Source organism: Acomys russatus, chromosome 16 (genome assembly GCF_903995435.1).
Source record: "Acomys russatus chromosome 16, mAcoRus1.1, whole genome shotgun sequence".
NCBI lineage: Eukaryota > Metazoa > Chordata > Mammalia > Rodentia > Muridae > Acomys > Acomys russatus.
The window spans coordinates 30,885,354-30,903,267 of NC_067152.1; the positions used below are offsets into that span (position 1 = coordinate 30,885,354).

At 40.8% G+C, this 17,914-nt stretch overlaps 1 protein-coding gene across 1 annotated transcript in view; it reads left to right on the plus strand.

Annotated features, from left to right (window-relative positions):
• Efcab13 (EF-hand calcium binding domain 13) overlaps positions 1-17,914 on the plus strand; it is a 72,144-nt gene that overhangs the window by 14,883 nt on the left and 39,347 nt on the right. Inside the window, exons 4-9 of the mRNA XM_051159277.1 lie at positions 1,179-1,277; positions 3,364-3,478; positions 5,945-6,063; positions 7,507-7,589; positions 10,367-10,510; positions 15,713-15,856. Coding sequence (XP_051015234.1) covers positions 1,179-1,277; positions 3,364-3,478; positions 5,945-6,063; positions 7,507-7,589; positions 10,367-10,510; positions 15,713-15,856 — 704 coding nt within the window. The remainder of the gene's footprint in view (positions 1-1,178; positions 1,278-3,363; positions 3,479-5,944; positions 6,064-7,506; positions 7,590-10,366; positions 10,511-15,712; positions 15,857-17,914) is intronic.

Sequence of the window (17,914 nt, forward strand, 5' to 3'; positions counted from 1 at the left end):
CCCAGCTTCATGTTATTCTGGGCATTTAGAACCCGTTACGGTTCCATACGGATTTTAGGATTGTTTACATTTCTGTGAAAAAGTGACATTTAAGATTTGATAATTTCATCAACTCTACAGGCTGCGTTGTGTAGACACACAGTTTTTGGTCTTCCAATTTATGCGCAAAGTATGTTGATCTGTGTATTTTTGTCTTCACTTTCGTAATTTTTTTTTTTTTACATTTATTTGTTTTCTGTGTATGAGTGTTTTGCTTGCACGTCTGTATGTGCCTGCAGAGGTGAGAAGGGGGGCACCGACTGTCCTAGAGCGGAGTTATGGACGCTTGTGAACCACCATAGAGGTGCATGCGATTCCTTGGAAGATCAGTTACCGCTCTAAATGACAGCTATTTTCTCCAGCACTCTCTTGAATTTCTTTTGTTGTTTTATAGTTTTCATTGTTACCATTCTAACGTGTGTATAACGCGTGTGTCTTGTTTAACTTAATATTTCCTAAAAACACGATGTTTAGCATCTTTTCATAAGCTTATTTGATATCTCGACATCTTAGCTTGCTAACTTTGTGCAGAAATCTTGGACTCCACATATGAAACAAGGGTAAGGACATTGTATGCATGCACATAATGCAACAGGCACAATTATGTGCATATGTATGTATATATATATATGCATATATGTATATATATTCAATATATTCAATCCCTTATCATGTCTTCCCTTTGCAAATACTCTCCCCCAGTGTCTGGCTTATCCTTTCAATCTCCTGATGGTGTTTCTCACAGAGTAGATGCCTTTTAATATTAATGAAGTGTAACTTACAATTTTTTTTTCTTGCATGGTCCATGTCTTAGGTTTGTATCTGAAAATAGTTCTTTTTTGTGATAAAATGATTGCTTTGAAAACATATGATAAAATTTGCACCTATGTATCTTTATGAATTGTATGCATTTTATAGCTACATAATATATTAAGGGGGTATATATTGCTTTAGAACAATAATATTTGAACGAATAAGATCCTTTTAAAACCAAGCCCCCTCAGTTGAGTGTTCTATCTAATATGAATGTGGATAAGAAGACTCTGCGTGACTGTGACTGTTGGTTGTTCGCAGACAGAAGAAACCATTGATTCATCAATTCATGGCTCTGATTCTTTCACAACCAACTTGCCATCCAGAAACATTGAAACCAAGAAATACTGCAAGATTTCTAAAACCACAAGGAAGAAAATTTCACCTGAAACTACTAAGGGTTTCATCCCAGAATATAAAAGAATGTAAGTTGAAAGCTTTAAACTTACATTCTGAAATTATTCTTTTTGAAATTTAAGAGAGCCAGACATGTGGCTTATGTGCTTCACGATAGGGTCGTGCGTGTTTGCGCTCGTTCTTCTAGGAACATAGTTCTAACTGTTACCCAGCTGTTCTTAAGCCTCTTCGTACCTGTGTTGCAGCTACGTGGTGGTCTAAATGCTCCCATAGAGTTCCAGTTAGATGGGAGCAGAGGCTCATAGGTCTGTAAGTCTGCGCTGAAGAGAATCTAAGAAGGACAAGGAAGGGCTCTTCCATGTCAGCTTGGGCTTATGAAATTAGATCATTTGAATCCTGTAGTAGTTCCTCCTCCTCCTCCTCCTCCTCCTCCTCTTCCTTGTTGTCTTCTTCCTCGTCGTCTTCCTCTTCTCCTCTTTTCTCCTCCTCCTCCTTCTTCTCCTCCTCCTCCTCCTCCTCCTTCTTCTTCTAACATTCTGTGTTACCTGGATTTCATTTGTTAGTTAGAAAAGAGTTCTGACATTTTTGTGTATACCTCGGCAAGCAGCCTTTATTTATTTTTTTTATTTTTTAAAGGCAGAATAAGAAACAGTATTTATTAGAGAGGAAGTGTTAGGAGAAAACGTTTGGGGTTTATTTCATGTTTTCTTTCTACCAACTAAGTAATGGATTAGTGAAGTTAGAATTTGTGTGTATATTGTAACTGGAGAGGCATTTGAACTAAAGTTTAAGTATGCATTTGTGTTTCTGTCTTATTTAATATAACATTTTGACCACTGTTTACACTTGTAAGCTAACAAAGAACAGTTATTTCCAGGCAACCACAATTAGCTACCTGGCAAGGAGTGGAAAGGCAGTGCCAGGGCTCAAGTGGTCAGACTGGTGCCTTGAGAGACTCAAAGAATGGGATGTAGGGCAGAGGTTGTAGTTTATTATTTATGTCAAACCATTTATTTTTCATAAAATGTTGGCGGTAATTCATAATTTTAAACACACTTATACTTTTAAGGATAGGAAAGATCAAACCGTATGTAGCTCCGTGGAAGCCATGATTAAGCCGGAAATAGGAAGACTCATTCTCACTAAGGATGTGTGGTTGGGTGTGGGGGGGGCGAAAGTAGCAGCAGATTCTCATTGTGCGATTAATGGGTCATGACATCAGTTTAGGAGGTCACTTCCAATTTTTCTTTCATAAAATGAAAATGAAATTGACATCAGAGTGTTTTTTAAAAATACAACTTCACTTTGTAAAATAGGTTTATTTTTCATATATTTGGCCTCTTTTTCTGTCTCTGTTTCCTAATAGAAAACATAGTTTTAGACTGTGAGTCATGGTCAAAATAATTGAAAGCATTTCCTTTGACGTCTGTACAGGTGACTAACGTAGATAACTTTGAGATGTACGTGGGGGTATAAGAACAAAGTATTGGGATCTCAGGGTAGGAATTTGGGAGGGTTGGGATTAATGAGAATGTAGTTTCAAAAGAGGCAAGGTATCTGCTAAGAAAGGAAGTGGATAGATGACCAAGTCTCCTCTTATTTCATAATTTTGCTTAGGGATATATTTACCCATAGCTGCTATAGTGGACAATCTACTGGCTAAGTGACCTAACAGCAGCAGGAACAGTAAGTAGAAGGAGAAGTTCTGTAGATGGAAAGAGATTAAAACTACATTCCAAGCAAGCGTGTGGAACTTACTGCTCCCTGACGCACAGTTTTGAAGGTTGTATTTAGCAGACAGCTGGAAACCTGAGCACCCACTGTGCAGTTGGTGAGGCTAAGGAATGTCTTAATTTCTATGTGTCATAATGATGTTTTAAGTGTTTTTAAAAAAAGATGTCCCTTGTAGAGATGTTTATCAAAATTGTTACAGACAAAACAATACTTGATGAACTATATGCAGATGAAATAAATATTGGGATTTCTAGTTTATAAAGGATGGAGCAGGTATAGTGAGGCAGCTTAGACCATTTTTTAAGCAGGGTGATGGTACAGGGGAGGTTAGCATATTATTTGAAAATTTCCACAAAGACTGAAAGGAAGATAAAGCCAGAAAAACAACTCAGCAGTTATCCTATTTTCCGTGCCATTTAGATATGAAACATCATTATTCCTGTATAGTGAAGAAAAATCCACCGAGGTTTCAGGATCAAAAAAATTCAGGAGAAAGAAAAGTTTACAAGTACAGCTTCATAGTGAAAGAACTGAGGTAAGTCAAGAATTGACAAATTTCCTTTTTGATCTTTAGCCTCCAAATACTCTTGATGTTTTAGTCCAAGTGTTGAAAAGTTACTATTTTAAATATTGTTTCTTCCTCCTCCTTTTCTTTTTCATTCATTCTTTCTTTTTTCTTTTTTTTTTTTTTTTTCTGAGACAGGGTTTCTCTGTGTAGCTCTGGCTGACTTGGAACTCACTCTGTAGACCAGGCTGGCCTCGAGCTCTGAGTGCTGGGATTAAAGACATGTGCCGCCACTACCGCCTGGCTTTCTTTTCTTTTCTTATCTCTGCGATGGTTAGTGCCAATTGTCTACTGGATAAAACACAGAGTTATCTCAGAGATGGGCTTCTGGCATGTCTTTGGGGGAAACTGTCTTGATTACATTGAGGTAGGAAGAACTGCCCACTTTGGGTGCTCCCATCCCTTAGGCTGAGCAAGCGTTGCTTGTGTTCATCGATCTCTTGTTCCTGATTATAGACGGGAGTGGCCTCCTCAAGTTCTTCCTGTTCCTGTGACTTTCCTTCTGTATTTCATCACAGCAATAGAAAAGAAACTAAAATACCACTCTCTTGTGTGTGTGTGTGTGTGTGTGTGTGTGTGTGTGTGTTGGTATGTTTATTTGTTTTGGATGGGCTCTCACCGTGTTGTCCACACTAACTGCAAACTCTTGGGCTCAAGTGATTTTCCTGCCTCATCCTCTTAAGCAGCTGGAGCTACAGGTGTGCACCACCAGGCCTGGTTGTCTTATCCTTTCTCTCAAAACTAAGGCATTCAGTCCTTCCTTCCAGAAGACTAGGAGATTTTGCTTTTCCCTATTAGTCTTTCTTTCTTTCCTTCCTTCCTTCCTTCCTTCCTTCCTTCCTTCCTTCCTTCCTTCCTTCCTTCCGTCCTTCCTGTGTTGTGTGCTGCTATTATTTGCAGCTTTAACCCTGACCCTAGGTGTCCCTTGGTTGGTGGCATACATCTCCAACATTGGCCCTCATCTTCACACGGGTCTTCACATGGGCTTCTTCCCTGTATCTGTAGCTCATAGTCTCTCTGGTCCTCATGTGTACCAGCACACCCATCCTCAGACATCTCATATTGGCATCCTTAATCTCATCACATCTGCAAAGATTTCTTTCCTCTAAATAAGGCTGCATTCACAGGTTCCCGGATATTAGTATATGAAATGTTCTAGGCGCCTTGGAGCCTCCCGCTATGTCCCCATTTCTCAAGGCTTTCAGCGCTTCCTAATAGCACCTCCCAGAGTAAGAAGTCTCAAATGCGTGGACCTTTGGGGGAGTAGTACCCATAGTGACATTGCTTCATGTCCTCCCCCCCAAACTTGAATTTTAACTCTTTATTTTGCTTTTGATATTTTGTTCCCTATCTATTTTGTAATTAACTTATTTTTCTCCATCCAGCTAAAATTAATGTGCAGCTTTAACCCTGCCCATTGAGATTTTAATGTCAGTGATTGCTTTATTTCCAAAAGCTTTGCTTGGTGTTTTCTTCAAGGCCACCTATGTCATACTCGGTTCACTTTCTGTAGTTATCTTAAGAATGTGTCTATTGAATCCAGTGTATGAAATCTTTGGGGCATCCAAATCTTGTTATTTTGTTATGAGCGAGAGCTCATGTGAGCCTGTGTACTTTCTTTCACGTGCAATTGGTCTACATTTGTTGAGAACCTTGGGATGATTTTCTACTTCCCCTGGCTACGCTGGAACCTTCTGTATAGACAAGGAGGACCTTGAACTTTTGGTGACCTTCATGCATCTGTCTTCCTGTGCTATGATCACAGGTGTGCACCATTCCCGTGTCTGTAACAGTAACTTTTATTCTTCTGATTCAGTTGTCATCTCCTAGGCTTACTGCCTCCGCCTGCTAACCTAGACCTAGTCCTGGAAGCTTCTAGCCTCTGTACAATCTAATCTAGGCCTAGAATGCTTTCAGCTTCTGACACTTACTGCTGCATAAACTCACCGTCTCCAGCTCGTTGAACTCTGGCTGGCTGGTTCAACTAACTCCTCCCTAAGCTAAGTGATTCAATTAGGCTTCTCTCAGTTTCTCACTGAATTGCTCTGCTTGGCCTCAAACTAACTCGAGCAATCTTCAAAATTTTTGGCTCCTTCTCATTCTCTGGTTCATTCTGTCTTCACTTGTATCTAGATTGTTTTCTCCTTAACCCGTTTCTGTAAAACTCTCCCAGTAAAACTGACTCCCCTCTCTCATTCTCTGTGCTGCTCCCTTAAGTAGCTTCCCTTTGCCCTCTTGTCTCATGAGAGTTGGGCACATCCTATTTTGTCAAATCTTTCTCTGATTCATCACTTTTTCTGCCACTCAATTAGGCATCACTTTCAAACATGGCTGAGGGAGGTGCTGTGGTGTGAGTATCTTTCAAGAGGCTTATTGGTCAAGGATGCTAGATTGTCAGGATTACCTCAGTCCTCAACGCCTTTCTTTTGGCTCTAGATTGCCTCTTCCTCTATGAAGCCATCAAAGGAGAAGAAGACCAGGAAAGAAAGCACTTTATACAAGTTGCCATGTCACAAGACTTCATCACCTCTGCGTCCGACTCCCTCATTAATTCGGTATTTAAATAATTGTATTCTGATATTTGAACGTGGGGCTTGAACTTGGAGTTTTTCTCTGCAGTTATGTATCTCTTCTGTGTAAAGAACGCCAAAAGTTTGTTTCAGTGAAAAAGACTATGACTTTAGGAAGGGTCAGAAAGAGGTAGGAGCACTGGATGTGGGGTTGGAGGATGTAGATTGGGTCCTACTGACCTCACATCCTATTTTGGTGCGTGTGAAACTCACGTTGCATCTTGGGTCCTTACTTCCCATTTTCTAAAAGAGAGGGTCTTATATGATGTAGCCCTGGCTGGCCCTTGTAGACCAGGCTGGCCTCAAACTCAGAGCTACACCTGTCTCTGCCTCCTGAATGCTGGGATTAAAACTATGCACTGTGTGTGTGTGTGTGTGTGTGTGTGTGTGTGTGTGTGTGTGTATGTGAACGAGTGAGTGAGTGAGTGAGTGAGTGCCTGTGGAGGCCCAAAGAAGAAGTTATAGGTGGTTGTGAGCCACCAGACATGGGTGCTGGAAACCAAACTCAGGTCCTCTGGAAGAGCAGCAGGTGCTCTTTACCACCAAGCCATTTGTTCAGTCCCCCGACTTTCCATATTTGTGCAAGAATCTTGTACTGACTCTTAAGAGTTCTTCCAATACTAATATTAAGGTTTTAGTTATTTACATTTTACAGAAATAACAGATGAATCCTTCCCTCCTCCCCCCAGACATCTTATTTATAGTTAATGATAGAGTCTGGGATTTCTTTCTTTCTTTGTTGTATAAAGATTTCTTATTTGTCTTATAAGCCTTTCTTTAAAGGATAACTGTGGCTAGTAGTAAGAGCAGGAAAAGGAGCCGAAGAGATGGCTCAGCAGTTAAGAGCACTGGCTTGCTCTTCCAGAGGTCCTGAGTTCAATTCCCAGCAACCACATGGTGGCTCACAACCATCTATAATGTGATCTGATGGCCTCTCTTGGAGTGCAGGTGTACATGCAGATAGAGCACTCATATACATAAAATAAATATGTAAATCTTAAATAAAAAGAAGCAGGAAACACTGGACTGGAGCCAGAGCCTAAGGTGTCAGGGTAGATTTTGCTTCACGCAGAGACATTGTCAGAAAGAAGCAAGATGGGAATTTGGGGGTGAAAATAGCAACTCTTTCTTACCACTTGGAAGCTTGTTAACAGAGGTTCTCCTGGTTGAGATTTGTAGTACCTGCCTATAGTCCCAGCACTTGTGAGGCTATGGCAGAAGGATTGCCAAGAGTTCAAGGCTAGTATGGCTACATGGTGAGTCTGGGCAACTTAGTGAGACCGTGTTTCAACAAAACACCAAAATAAAAACAGGCAAAATAAAATTTCATATGATTTCAGGATGTGCGTGTGTGTGTGTGTGTGTGTGTGTGTGTGTGTGTGTGATGAGTGTCCTTTGCTGCTTCTAATGTGGCCCTTTCTCTAACAGGAAAAAGGAGATGACTTCTAACCTCTACCTCACATTATACGAACAAATGCCTGAGGAAATTTTAAAATACCAAGAGTTAAATGGTAATGAGAAATTCTAGAATTTATACTCCCTCCCTCCCTGCCTCCCTCCCTCTCTCATTCCCCTCCCTCTTTCCCTTCCTGATAGAGTTTACATAGGCTATGCTGGACTCAGACTTGCCACTCTTCTGACAGGGTGGCATTTTCCTTTTAATTTTTGCCTAGATTTCCTCACATTTCTTTGGGATCTATTCTAAACTTTCACTATTTTCCTCAAATTTTCACTCCTACCACCTATTCTTTAACTGTATCAAAGGTAAAAAGAAATGAATTAAAGTTTGCATCTGTCTTAGGGCTCCAGTTCTCGCCTGCAGCTCAGTTGGTGAAGTGCTTGCCATGCTAGCGTGGGTCAGTCCCAGAATTCACGTTAAAAAGCTTGGGCATGGTTGGCACACTTGTAATCCTAACCCTTGGGAAGCAGAGGCAGGCAGATCCCTGGAGCTTACTGGTCAGCCAGCCTAGCCTAGATGGCGAGCTTCAGGTCCCAGAGAGAGACCCAGTCTCTGAAGACACGCCGGTGGCTCATGAAAAATGACATCCGAGGCTGACCTCTGGCCTCCACACACTTGCACATGTACACACACACGATTTATTTAAAATCTATGAAAATTAATATTTTGCTTCCCATTTCCCTTTAAGTTTCAAGAACATTTGACACAAGAATTACTTCCTTAACATAGCTTGCGTGTACAATGTAGTATTATTGTTTATGCATATAATATTGTACAGCAGTCCTCTAGAGCTTATTATACGCAAGTGAAACTTTATACCCACTGATGAGCGACCCCTCTCTTTCCCCCGACTCAGTTCCTGACAACCACAGTTCTAGTCTTTGCTTCTTACACTGAACTATTTTAGATAGCTGGTGTAAGTAGAGTGATTTGTCTGTGACTGACTTATTTCACTGAACACAACATCTTCCAGCTTGTTCCTATTACCTCATATTATAATATTTCTTTCTTTTAAAAGACTAAGTAAATAATATTCTATCTGTATATATCATGCTTGAAAATTAATTCATCATTTGATGACTGTCATTTTTGTATTTTGATTCTATGTCTTGGCAACTGTGACTTACTGGCGGGTCACAGATGTGGAAGCACTATCTTATTGAGATTCTGACTTTAAAAAAAAACTTTTTTTGGAGATGGCTTCATGTAGCCCAGGCTGGCCTCAGACTCAAAATGAGATTGAGGATGAGATAGCTTCATGTAGTCCAGGCTGGCCTCAGACTCACAATGAAATGGAGGAGGAGATAGTTTCATGTAGCCCAGGCTGGCCTCAGACTCACAATGAGATGCAGGGTGAGTTTTACTTCTGATTGTCCTGCTCCACCTGAGATTTCACTTTCTAAAAACAAAAATTCAGAAGTAGGGTTGCTAAATAATACAGGTTTGTTTTTTTATAGTCAGGTAATAAAAGCTATTGGGAAGAATCTTCCTAAAATTCCTGCTTTAGCTATCCATAGACTTATAAACACCATTCACATTCTCCCTCCCTCTTTATTTTTCAGTTTTTAATTGTATTTTTTATTATTTAAAACAAATTTTAAATTTAATACATTTTCATCATACTTGTTTCCTCTCCCAAGTCTTTCCAGTTTCCCCTACCCACCCAAATTTAACTTCTTATTTTATTTATTTGTTTATTTATTATTATTAAAAATTCACTTTACTTCCTGGTCATAGCCCCATCCCTCCTCTCCTCCTAGTCTCCTCCCATATTCTCTCCTTTTATCTATTTAGAAATAGTTCCCTTTCAACAGACAAATCCCTTTTTGTTTCATCTATATTTATTTCTGCTTCTACAGGGCTATATACATACGTTTACATGTTACATAATATGCATCATAAGTATATAGTCATATAAATAATACATAACATAAATGTATAAGTACATATAATATAAATAACAAATATATGCTGATATACACACATACTTCTATATGTATATGTATATGTTTTGTTTTGAGACAGGGTCACACAATGTAACTCTCGCCCGCTCTGTAGACCGGGCTGACCTGGAACTCATGGAGATGCTCATGCCTCTGCCTCGCAAGTGCTGGGATGAGAAGCCACTACCAAGGGTTGCTATGCTCTGTATCTCAAGCGTCTCTTCCCCTTCTTTGTTCTTTCTCCTCTCCCCCTCCCCACTCTTCTTCTTCCTCTGTAACGTGTATGGGTGGTTTCCTGCGTGTACGTCTGCGCACCTTGTGTGTGCAGTGGTCATGGAGGTCGGAAAGGTATCGGATGCCCTGAGACTGGAGTTACAGACAGCTGTGAGCTGCTGTGTGGGAATCGAGAGCAAGTCTGCAAGAGCAGTTCTTAACCGCTGAGCCACCTCTCCAGCACAGAGGAGCGTCTCAAAATAGTTTTTCCTATTAGTATCCCATCAGTTTTGCTTCTTATTTTTACTGAAATCCTTCTTCTTCTTCTACAAACCTTTTAATAGCACCCTGTTGTTACTATTTTCCTTTCTCTCCCCTCACCTTTTCTCTTCCTTCTTTTTTTCACCTCTCCTTGCCCAACCTACCTCTTTCCCCGCCTTGTCTCTTTCAGTAAGACATGTGTGATCATCCTGAGTGCTGCAGGAGCAGAGAGGGAAGGGGCCAATATTCTGGACATACCCACACCACACAGTAGATTTTAAAGGGGAAATCTGCACGAACAGTAACGTAGTCATCCTTCTTGTGGATGTTACTGTTTTCTCTTCTGAGAGTGTGGGATAATCAAGATAGGTATTCATTCAAATTAACTGAGTGTTTTGTTATGTACGTGCAGCACTTCAGAAAGCCTGCTTAATTTTTAGTAAAGTTCGCGAGGGGAAGGTTTACGTGAACGATTTGACCACCGTTCTTCACCCCTTGAAGGTGTCTATGAGTCACTCAGAAATGCTCCAGGTGCTGAAGACTGTTGACATTGATGGTAAGCTTTCTCATCTCACGCACACGCATGTACGTTATGTTCATCTGATTAACTGCAGATGACAGGAAAGCTGGATGGGAAGCATTTACAAGGTGTAATTTTTGTTATGCTTTAAAAACATTAAGGTGGGGGCTGGAGAGATGGCTCAGTGGTTAAGAGCACTGCCTGCTCTTCCAAAGGTCCTGAGTTCAATTCCCAGCAACCACGTAGTGGCTCACAGCCATCTATAACGTAACCTGGTGCCCTCTTCTGGCCTGCAGGTGTACAAGCAGACAACACTGTATACATAATAATAGAATAAATCTTTAAAAAAACACCCATTAAGGTACAATGCTATTAAAAAGCCATACCTCAGGTGGATGTAATTGGATTGGCTACTGCACTGTATTTTGATACAGTTTCATAATTGGACTACGAGTGGACTAATTTCATTTTAGTTATTTTAATAGTAATGCTGCATTAGTGATGTAATACATATCTGGCCCAGTCTCTCCAGATGAAACCTAAGGCCTTGACGATAATTTGCGTCTAACCATAAAGTTCATTGAAACAGCCTATTTTTCTGTTTCTTCAGTTTGAGGAAAGTACTTTCCTGAGCTGTGTGCTCTTTATCCTCTTTAATATACTTTCATTGCTGTGTATATATTTTAAAAAATATTTTTACAAAGTTTGACATGATGTATATATTAATAGCACGTGAAAAGACTCTTCTGTATTTTTTGTGTGCCCACCTCTTGCTTCTTGAGTCACCTGCATGCTATTCTGCTGTGTGAATACATTGCATCCTGTTTTCTGTTGCCCAAATCTTTCTGGAATAAGCACTCTAACATAATGAGAGTGGGAGCCAGTGGAAGTTCTGGAAAGGCCTTGGTCCTTCGGTGGCATCCCCGTCTTCCATTCTCATTACTGGCTGGAGTGCTTTTTCCAGACAGATGGCAGCTGCACGCCCACTCTCACTGATAAATGTGGAGCTTCTTTCCAAGTCTGCCATGAGACATTTCTTGATGAGTGCAACGTTTACATTTGATTTCATTATAATTTTCAAAACTGACTATGGGAAGGTAGCTTATGCCAAATTGTGTTTTGAAGGTTTTGATTTAATTGGAAAAAGTATAGGATGGAAAAGGTAACTAATGTTTATAGTCAGGTAGAGTACACATCATGTCAACATTTTATGCCTGATTATATAGTTTACAATGCGTAGGAGTTAAGAAAAGTGTACCATATATCTCAGAGGTTATAAATGTTTGTCATTTACATTAGCATAGCTTACGTTGAATAATGAGAGAGAAAGAGGGGGAGAGGGAGGAAGGGAGGAAGGGAAGGAGGGAGGGAAGACAGAAGACAGGAGAGAGAAGTCAGAAAAGCCAGGTGTGTCAGTGAAACATCTTTTATTCCAGTACTTGGAAGGTCAAAACAGAAAAAACAGGTATCCTTGGCTACATATTGCATTTTAGGCCAGCCTGGGCTACCCAAGACCCTGTCTTGAAAGTCCAAAGGAGGAAAAATGTTGAAGAAAAATACAAATACCCGTGGACCCTTTGGTTTCACTTTTGTTACCGAGTATGTAATGCAGAAGTTAGAGTGGCTCTTGTGTATGTGCCATTTTGGGGGGCTAGAGAGGTGGCTTGGCAGTTAAGAGGATTTGCTGTTCTTATAGAGGACCAGAGTTTGGTTCCCAGCATCCATGCTGGGTGCTCATAACCATCAGTAACTTCTGCTCCAGGAGATCTGACGCCCTCTTCTGGCCTCTGCATGAACCTACACTTACATGCAGCTACCTTCCCCTGGCTCCCTCCCCTCCCCCACACAAGTGCAGAATGGCAAATATAAATTTGATGGAATTGTGGGCAAAGATTACGGAGGTACTGACAATCCTGATCTGTGCCATCTATTACTATGGAAACACTGCTTATTATTTAATATTAAAATTCTGGTAAAGGCTCTCTCTCTTTAAAATATATTCTCTATGCAATATGTGTGTGACTAACTCTTGCATACAAACGATGATGTTCTGATGTCAGTTAATTATACTTACACTTTGTTTACATTTTAAGCTTAATGAGTTTACTAATGGTCTTCATTTCCTCCTTGTTTCCAAACCATTTTTATAGTTAATGGAATGCTGGATTTTACAGATTTCCTTAAGGCCAGAAACGATACTTCTCTCTTGGCTGCTCAGGATCCAGGTAAAGATAATATTTATCAAAAGTATAGACAAGAATGGTTTTGATAGTAGCCTGTGTCAGTGTAGGGCTGGATAGATTAACTTATGTCTTTTTGGAAGCTCATTTTCTCTTACTCTATAGTCTAGAGGAGACAAATTAGATATGACTTTTTTTTTTTTCGAGACAGGGTTTCTCTGTGTAGCCTTGGCCATCCTGGACTCACTTTGTAGACCAGGCTGGCCTCGAACTCACAGCGATCTGCCTGCCTCTGCCTCCCGAATGCTGGGATTAAGATATGACTTTTTAAAAGTTTTTTTTTATATGAACCTCCCCCTCCTCTGTGTTCCATGTGTGTCAAAGTACCCACAGAGATCAGAAGAGGCCATGGACCTGGCTGTTGTCAGCTACCTGGTATGAGTCCTGGGAACCAAACTCTAGTCTTCAGAAAGTGGCAAGCACTCTTAGATGCTGAACCATCTCTTCAGCCCTGAATTTTTTTTTGTCATAAAAGACATTAAAAAGCTTGGACTGGGACCAGTAAGATGGCCCAGTAGGTAAAAGCACTCGCTCCTCAGGCCTGACAACCTAATTCAGTCCCTAGATATAATACACATCACACACACACACACAGACACACACACACACACACACACACACACACACACACACACACACACACACACACACCTCCCCTCCCGGATCCCCTCCTGGATCACAGCAGCAGCAGCAGCAGCAGCATTTTCTATCATCAAACTCCTGTTTTCTCTGTAACTGGTAAATAATGACTAGATGGGTTATTTTATTCTTCATGTATGTATACGTTCATGTGTGTGTATGGGAGTGCACATGTCACAGTGTGTGTATGGAGATCGGAGGACAATTTGAGTGCTGAGTCTAGCTTTCTACCTTCTTTGAGGCAGGATTCTTCACCACCCTATGTCTTCCTGCTAGGTACACCAGCCTAGTTGGTTATGAGCATCCAGTGAGCCTCCGGTCTTCTTCCTTATCCCATGACAGGGATTATAGACATGGGACAGCGTGCCTGGTCTTGGGGGGCTCTGGGGATCAGAACTCAGATCCTTACACTTTGAGGCAAACTTTTTACCAACTGAGCCATCTTCCTCGCCCTTAGACTAGTTCATCTTTAAAATTTTTACTTGGTGTGTGTGTGTGTGTGTGTGTGTGTGTGTGTGTGTGTATACATGTGTGTGTATGAGGACACTTGCCTGCCATGGTCTGTGTGTAGGTCAGAGAACAACTTCCAAACTTTTGGGATTCAACTCTCTCCTTCCATCATGAGTTCTGGGGGGAGGGGTTGGACTCGGGCTGTCAGGCAAGCACTGTTACCTGCTGAGCCACCTCACTGGCCCTAGACTAACTTGTATAACTTTGGTTGTCACCGCTCCTTTCTGTGTAGAATATTTCACAGAAAGAACCCTCTAGCCTCCTCTTTACATCTGCCTTTGTTCTGTGCGTGCTGGCTTTCTGTTGACGTCACTTTCTATTCTGTGTCTGCATGTGATTTCCCCCGCAAGCTTCAGGTACTTACTGCCTTCTGGATTACTAACTTTACATTACAAATAGATGACACAGTGACTGTAAGGACTGTTCATGGTAGTTACAGAAGCAGCACTTCCACAACTTTAGTGTTTCTCGTTTACTTGTTAGGCAAGGCCACTTTCTTAGCTCAGCCCTTGAGATCATGTATTTTTACAGTCAGTCAGGCTGTTTTTTTGTTTTGTTTTTGTTTTTGTATTTTTAGACTCAAGAAGACACAAGTGTGGTTTAATATTCTTAGTCCAGGAAAAGCAAGCAAAGCTTTTTCATTCACTCACATAATGTTATTAAATTCTTGTCACATGTGCAATGGGTAAGATACTTATTTTTCCCCTTTGATTCTTTATTTCCTACTTAATTATTTTTCAAGTTCCCATGACATTGGGCTTGCCTAGTTGTCATCCAACTTAAAGTCCTTTTTCTAACTATAGATTTATGCATATAGACTCCTCAGCACTTCATAGTTGTTAAACCATCGCTTATATTAAAGTCTCTATTTCTTGGATTTTAAAATCTTGGTTTCCTATATTTATTTTATGTTTATGGTTAAAATGTTTTGAGAGTAATCAAGATCCCACATATTTCTTTTATTTCTTTTTAAACAACACACAAATAACATATTATTAAAATTATATGTATAATATAAATTACAATTTAGATAGAAGATGTCTAAGTATTGAACTCTGAAAGACTTTCAGCTCTTTCTAGCTTATTACAAGTTTAATATTGACTTTAGAATATTTTTGTTCTATTTTGAGACAGGGTCTTATATCACCCAGCCTGACTTTGAATTTGCTATGTAGCTGAGGCTGGCCGTGAATTCCTGATTGTCCTGTCTCTCCCTCCTGGGAACTGGGATTACAGACATGTGCCAATACACCCAGTTAGAATACTTTCAGTATACCACTGTTGACATATATGCCTACAAATAGAAGAATACATAATATAAATGTTTTGTCAAGGCATATGAGGGACCAATTAAAAGCAAGGGAGAATCAGAGAACCTAGATCTAATAGAATCTAAAAAACAAACAAACAAACAAAAAACAAAACCCCACAAAACAAAACCACAAAGCATGCTATTGGGAATCAAGGGAGCACTCCCCATTTTCTTCCGTGATGTAGCCACCGGTTAGGTGCCCTTTGTGATAACCCTTTACCCGTGCTCCCATAAGTAACCGTACTTAAACTTATTGGTTCAACAGTAGCAACAAAAGACCTGAAAGTAGAAGGGCGAAGGGACGGTGAGAGTGCTCAGGTTGGGAGGACAAGAGGAGGGTGATGCAGGTGAAAACGGCCAAAGTATAGTGTGTGTGGGCATGAAATGTCACAGTGAAACCTGTGCACCCAGGTTCTTTCTCCTTATTAGGTTGTGGGTAATCAATCAATCAATCAATCAATCAATCAGGCTGTTCTCCAGGAAAAGCTGTTGATTCTTGCAGTCCAATCATCTTGGTTCATTTCTTTTTTCTTCCAGAATTTCAAAATGCCTTGAGGAATTTTTCTAAGGTGAAAAGTGGTCGCGTGCCCGTTGATGAAGTTGCTGCTTTTTTGGATAGCATGGAAATCCAAGTGGACCCTGAGATGCTCAGGGATGTGATGAGTCACTCTTATGTGGACAGTAAGTTCAAAGGATTGCTATAGAGACTGGCTATGGACATCTACCACATAGGTTGTCACGATGAATCGAGGCATGAGGCAGAAACCCAAGTCATCCCCCACAATTCTATTATTGTGAAGTTCTCTTATTTTAAACTCTGAGGCACTTCTGAAGCCTACTTCCATATTATAATCCAAGTGAGCATACATTTTCTTTGGGACTGCTGCAGTTCAACCTCCCAAGTCTACCTGTACCAGCTTTGATCCCCTTATCTGTAGAGCATTTTCTTGGTGATTGATGTAGGTGGTTCTGTCGCTGGGCTGGTGGTCAGAAAGCAGGCTGGGCAAGCCATAAGGAGGAAGCCAGTAAGCAGCACTCCTCCATGGCCTCTGCATCACCTCCTGCCTCCAGGTCCCTGCCCTGTTTAAGGTCCCATTCTGACTTCCTTTGACAATGATGTAGAAAGGTAAGTCAAATAAACCCTCCTCTCCACAGCAACCTTTACTAGGAAAAAGGCCTTGTATTATCTGGCCTTTACCCAGATCTTCATTTTTATTTCAAAACATAATCTTGATTTTTGTTTTGCTTTAGAATTTCAGCTGTATACTGTGCCTCTTCCTGCCAAATAGAAACAATTTTTCCTTGAACGTTCCTCTACACACACACACACACACACACACACACACACACTCTATCACAAAGACACTTCTTGTCTTTTAACTATTAGAATCACTCCTGTGTGTTGTGTGTACCTAAGGCATGTTAGATAAACATTGTAAATGTAACTTTTATTCGTCTGATATAATTGCCATCTCAGAGGCTTACTGCTGAATAAACTCACCCTTTCTAGTTCTTTCTGAACCCTGGCTGGCTGGTTCAACTCAGCTGTTCTGGATCGAAACTCTTCTGTAAGCTGACTGATTCAAACTGGTTTCTTTCAGTTTCTGACTATAGTGCTCTGCTTGGCTTCAAACTAACTTTAGAAATCGATTCTAGTCTTCTGGCTTCTTCTCATCCTGTGGCTCATTCTCTCTTGTTATAATAAAAGAATTGCCACACAAACCAGTCTCAGTGAGAGTGCCACACCCCCAGACTGACCATGGCCAGGGACACAGTGGACCTGGGAGCCAAACTATCATGTTTGTTTGCTTGTAAGTCAGGCTTTTTATAAGAAAAACTGTAACAACCAGGTAACCAGGTGGGAAGCAAGGGGAGGCCAGCGTCACATCATTTTGACCAGTTAAACACAAGAAGGATTTCTTATTTTCTGTGCACAATGTCCAAGTAGCTAGACAAAGCATTTTAAGCTGATTGACTAGGATATAGGCTCAGGGACTTTCCAGCTCTCCACTCTTTCGGGAGAAAGAAACATAGCAGGGTATTGTGGTTTTGTTTAAGTAGAACATAAATCATTAATTTGAGCAGAACGTTCAGCAAGTATTGAGTTGTAAGTACCAGGATGTTCAAGCTCCCAGGCAGGTGGAGCCCGAGAACCTGAACTTAATTCTACCTTATGATCAAAGTGGAGACTTGGAGGCAAAATGGCTTCTAATACGCTGTCGCTACAGCAGGTGTTAACAGAGGAGCCACAGTTATACTGGGAACTAAATCAGGTCTCCACGGAGGGCCTTAGAGTTTAAGCAGGTTAATCAGCTTACAACTGTCTTCACCTGCAACCTGTCTCTGTAAAACTTCCAAGTAAAACTGCCCCCTCCCTCCCTCTGTGTGCTGCTCTGCCTTAAGTCACTCTCTTCCTGTGCTCTTGTCATGAGAGCTGGCCTTATCCTACCTCTGAGTCATTCTGTCAAATCTCTGAAGCATCACTTTGCCTGCCCCTCAATTAGATGTCACGTTCAAACACCTTCTACAAACTAACTTTAGCTACAGTTTTTGAGATTAAAGGTGTGCAGTAAGGGTGTGTCTGTATTCCAGCCAGAGGGATTAAGTGTGTGGTATGTCTGGATTCCAGCTGCATCTCACAGACCTAGAAGGTCTTTGGATGTGATCCCTTGCCAGAGCAGCCATGTTGCTGGATTAAAATTCCTCTACAAAACACTCTGCCAGTGCTTTATCTCCAGA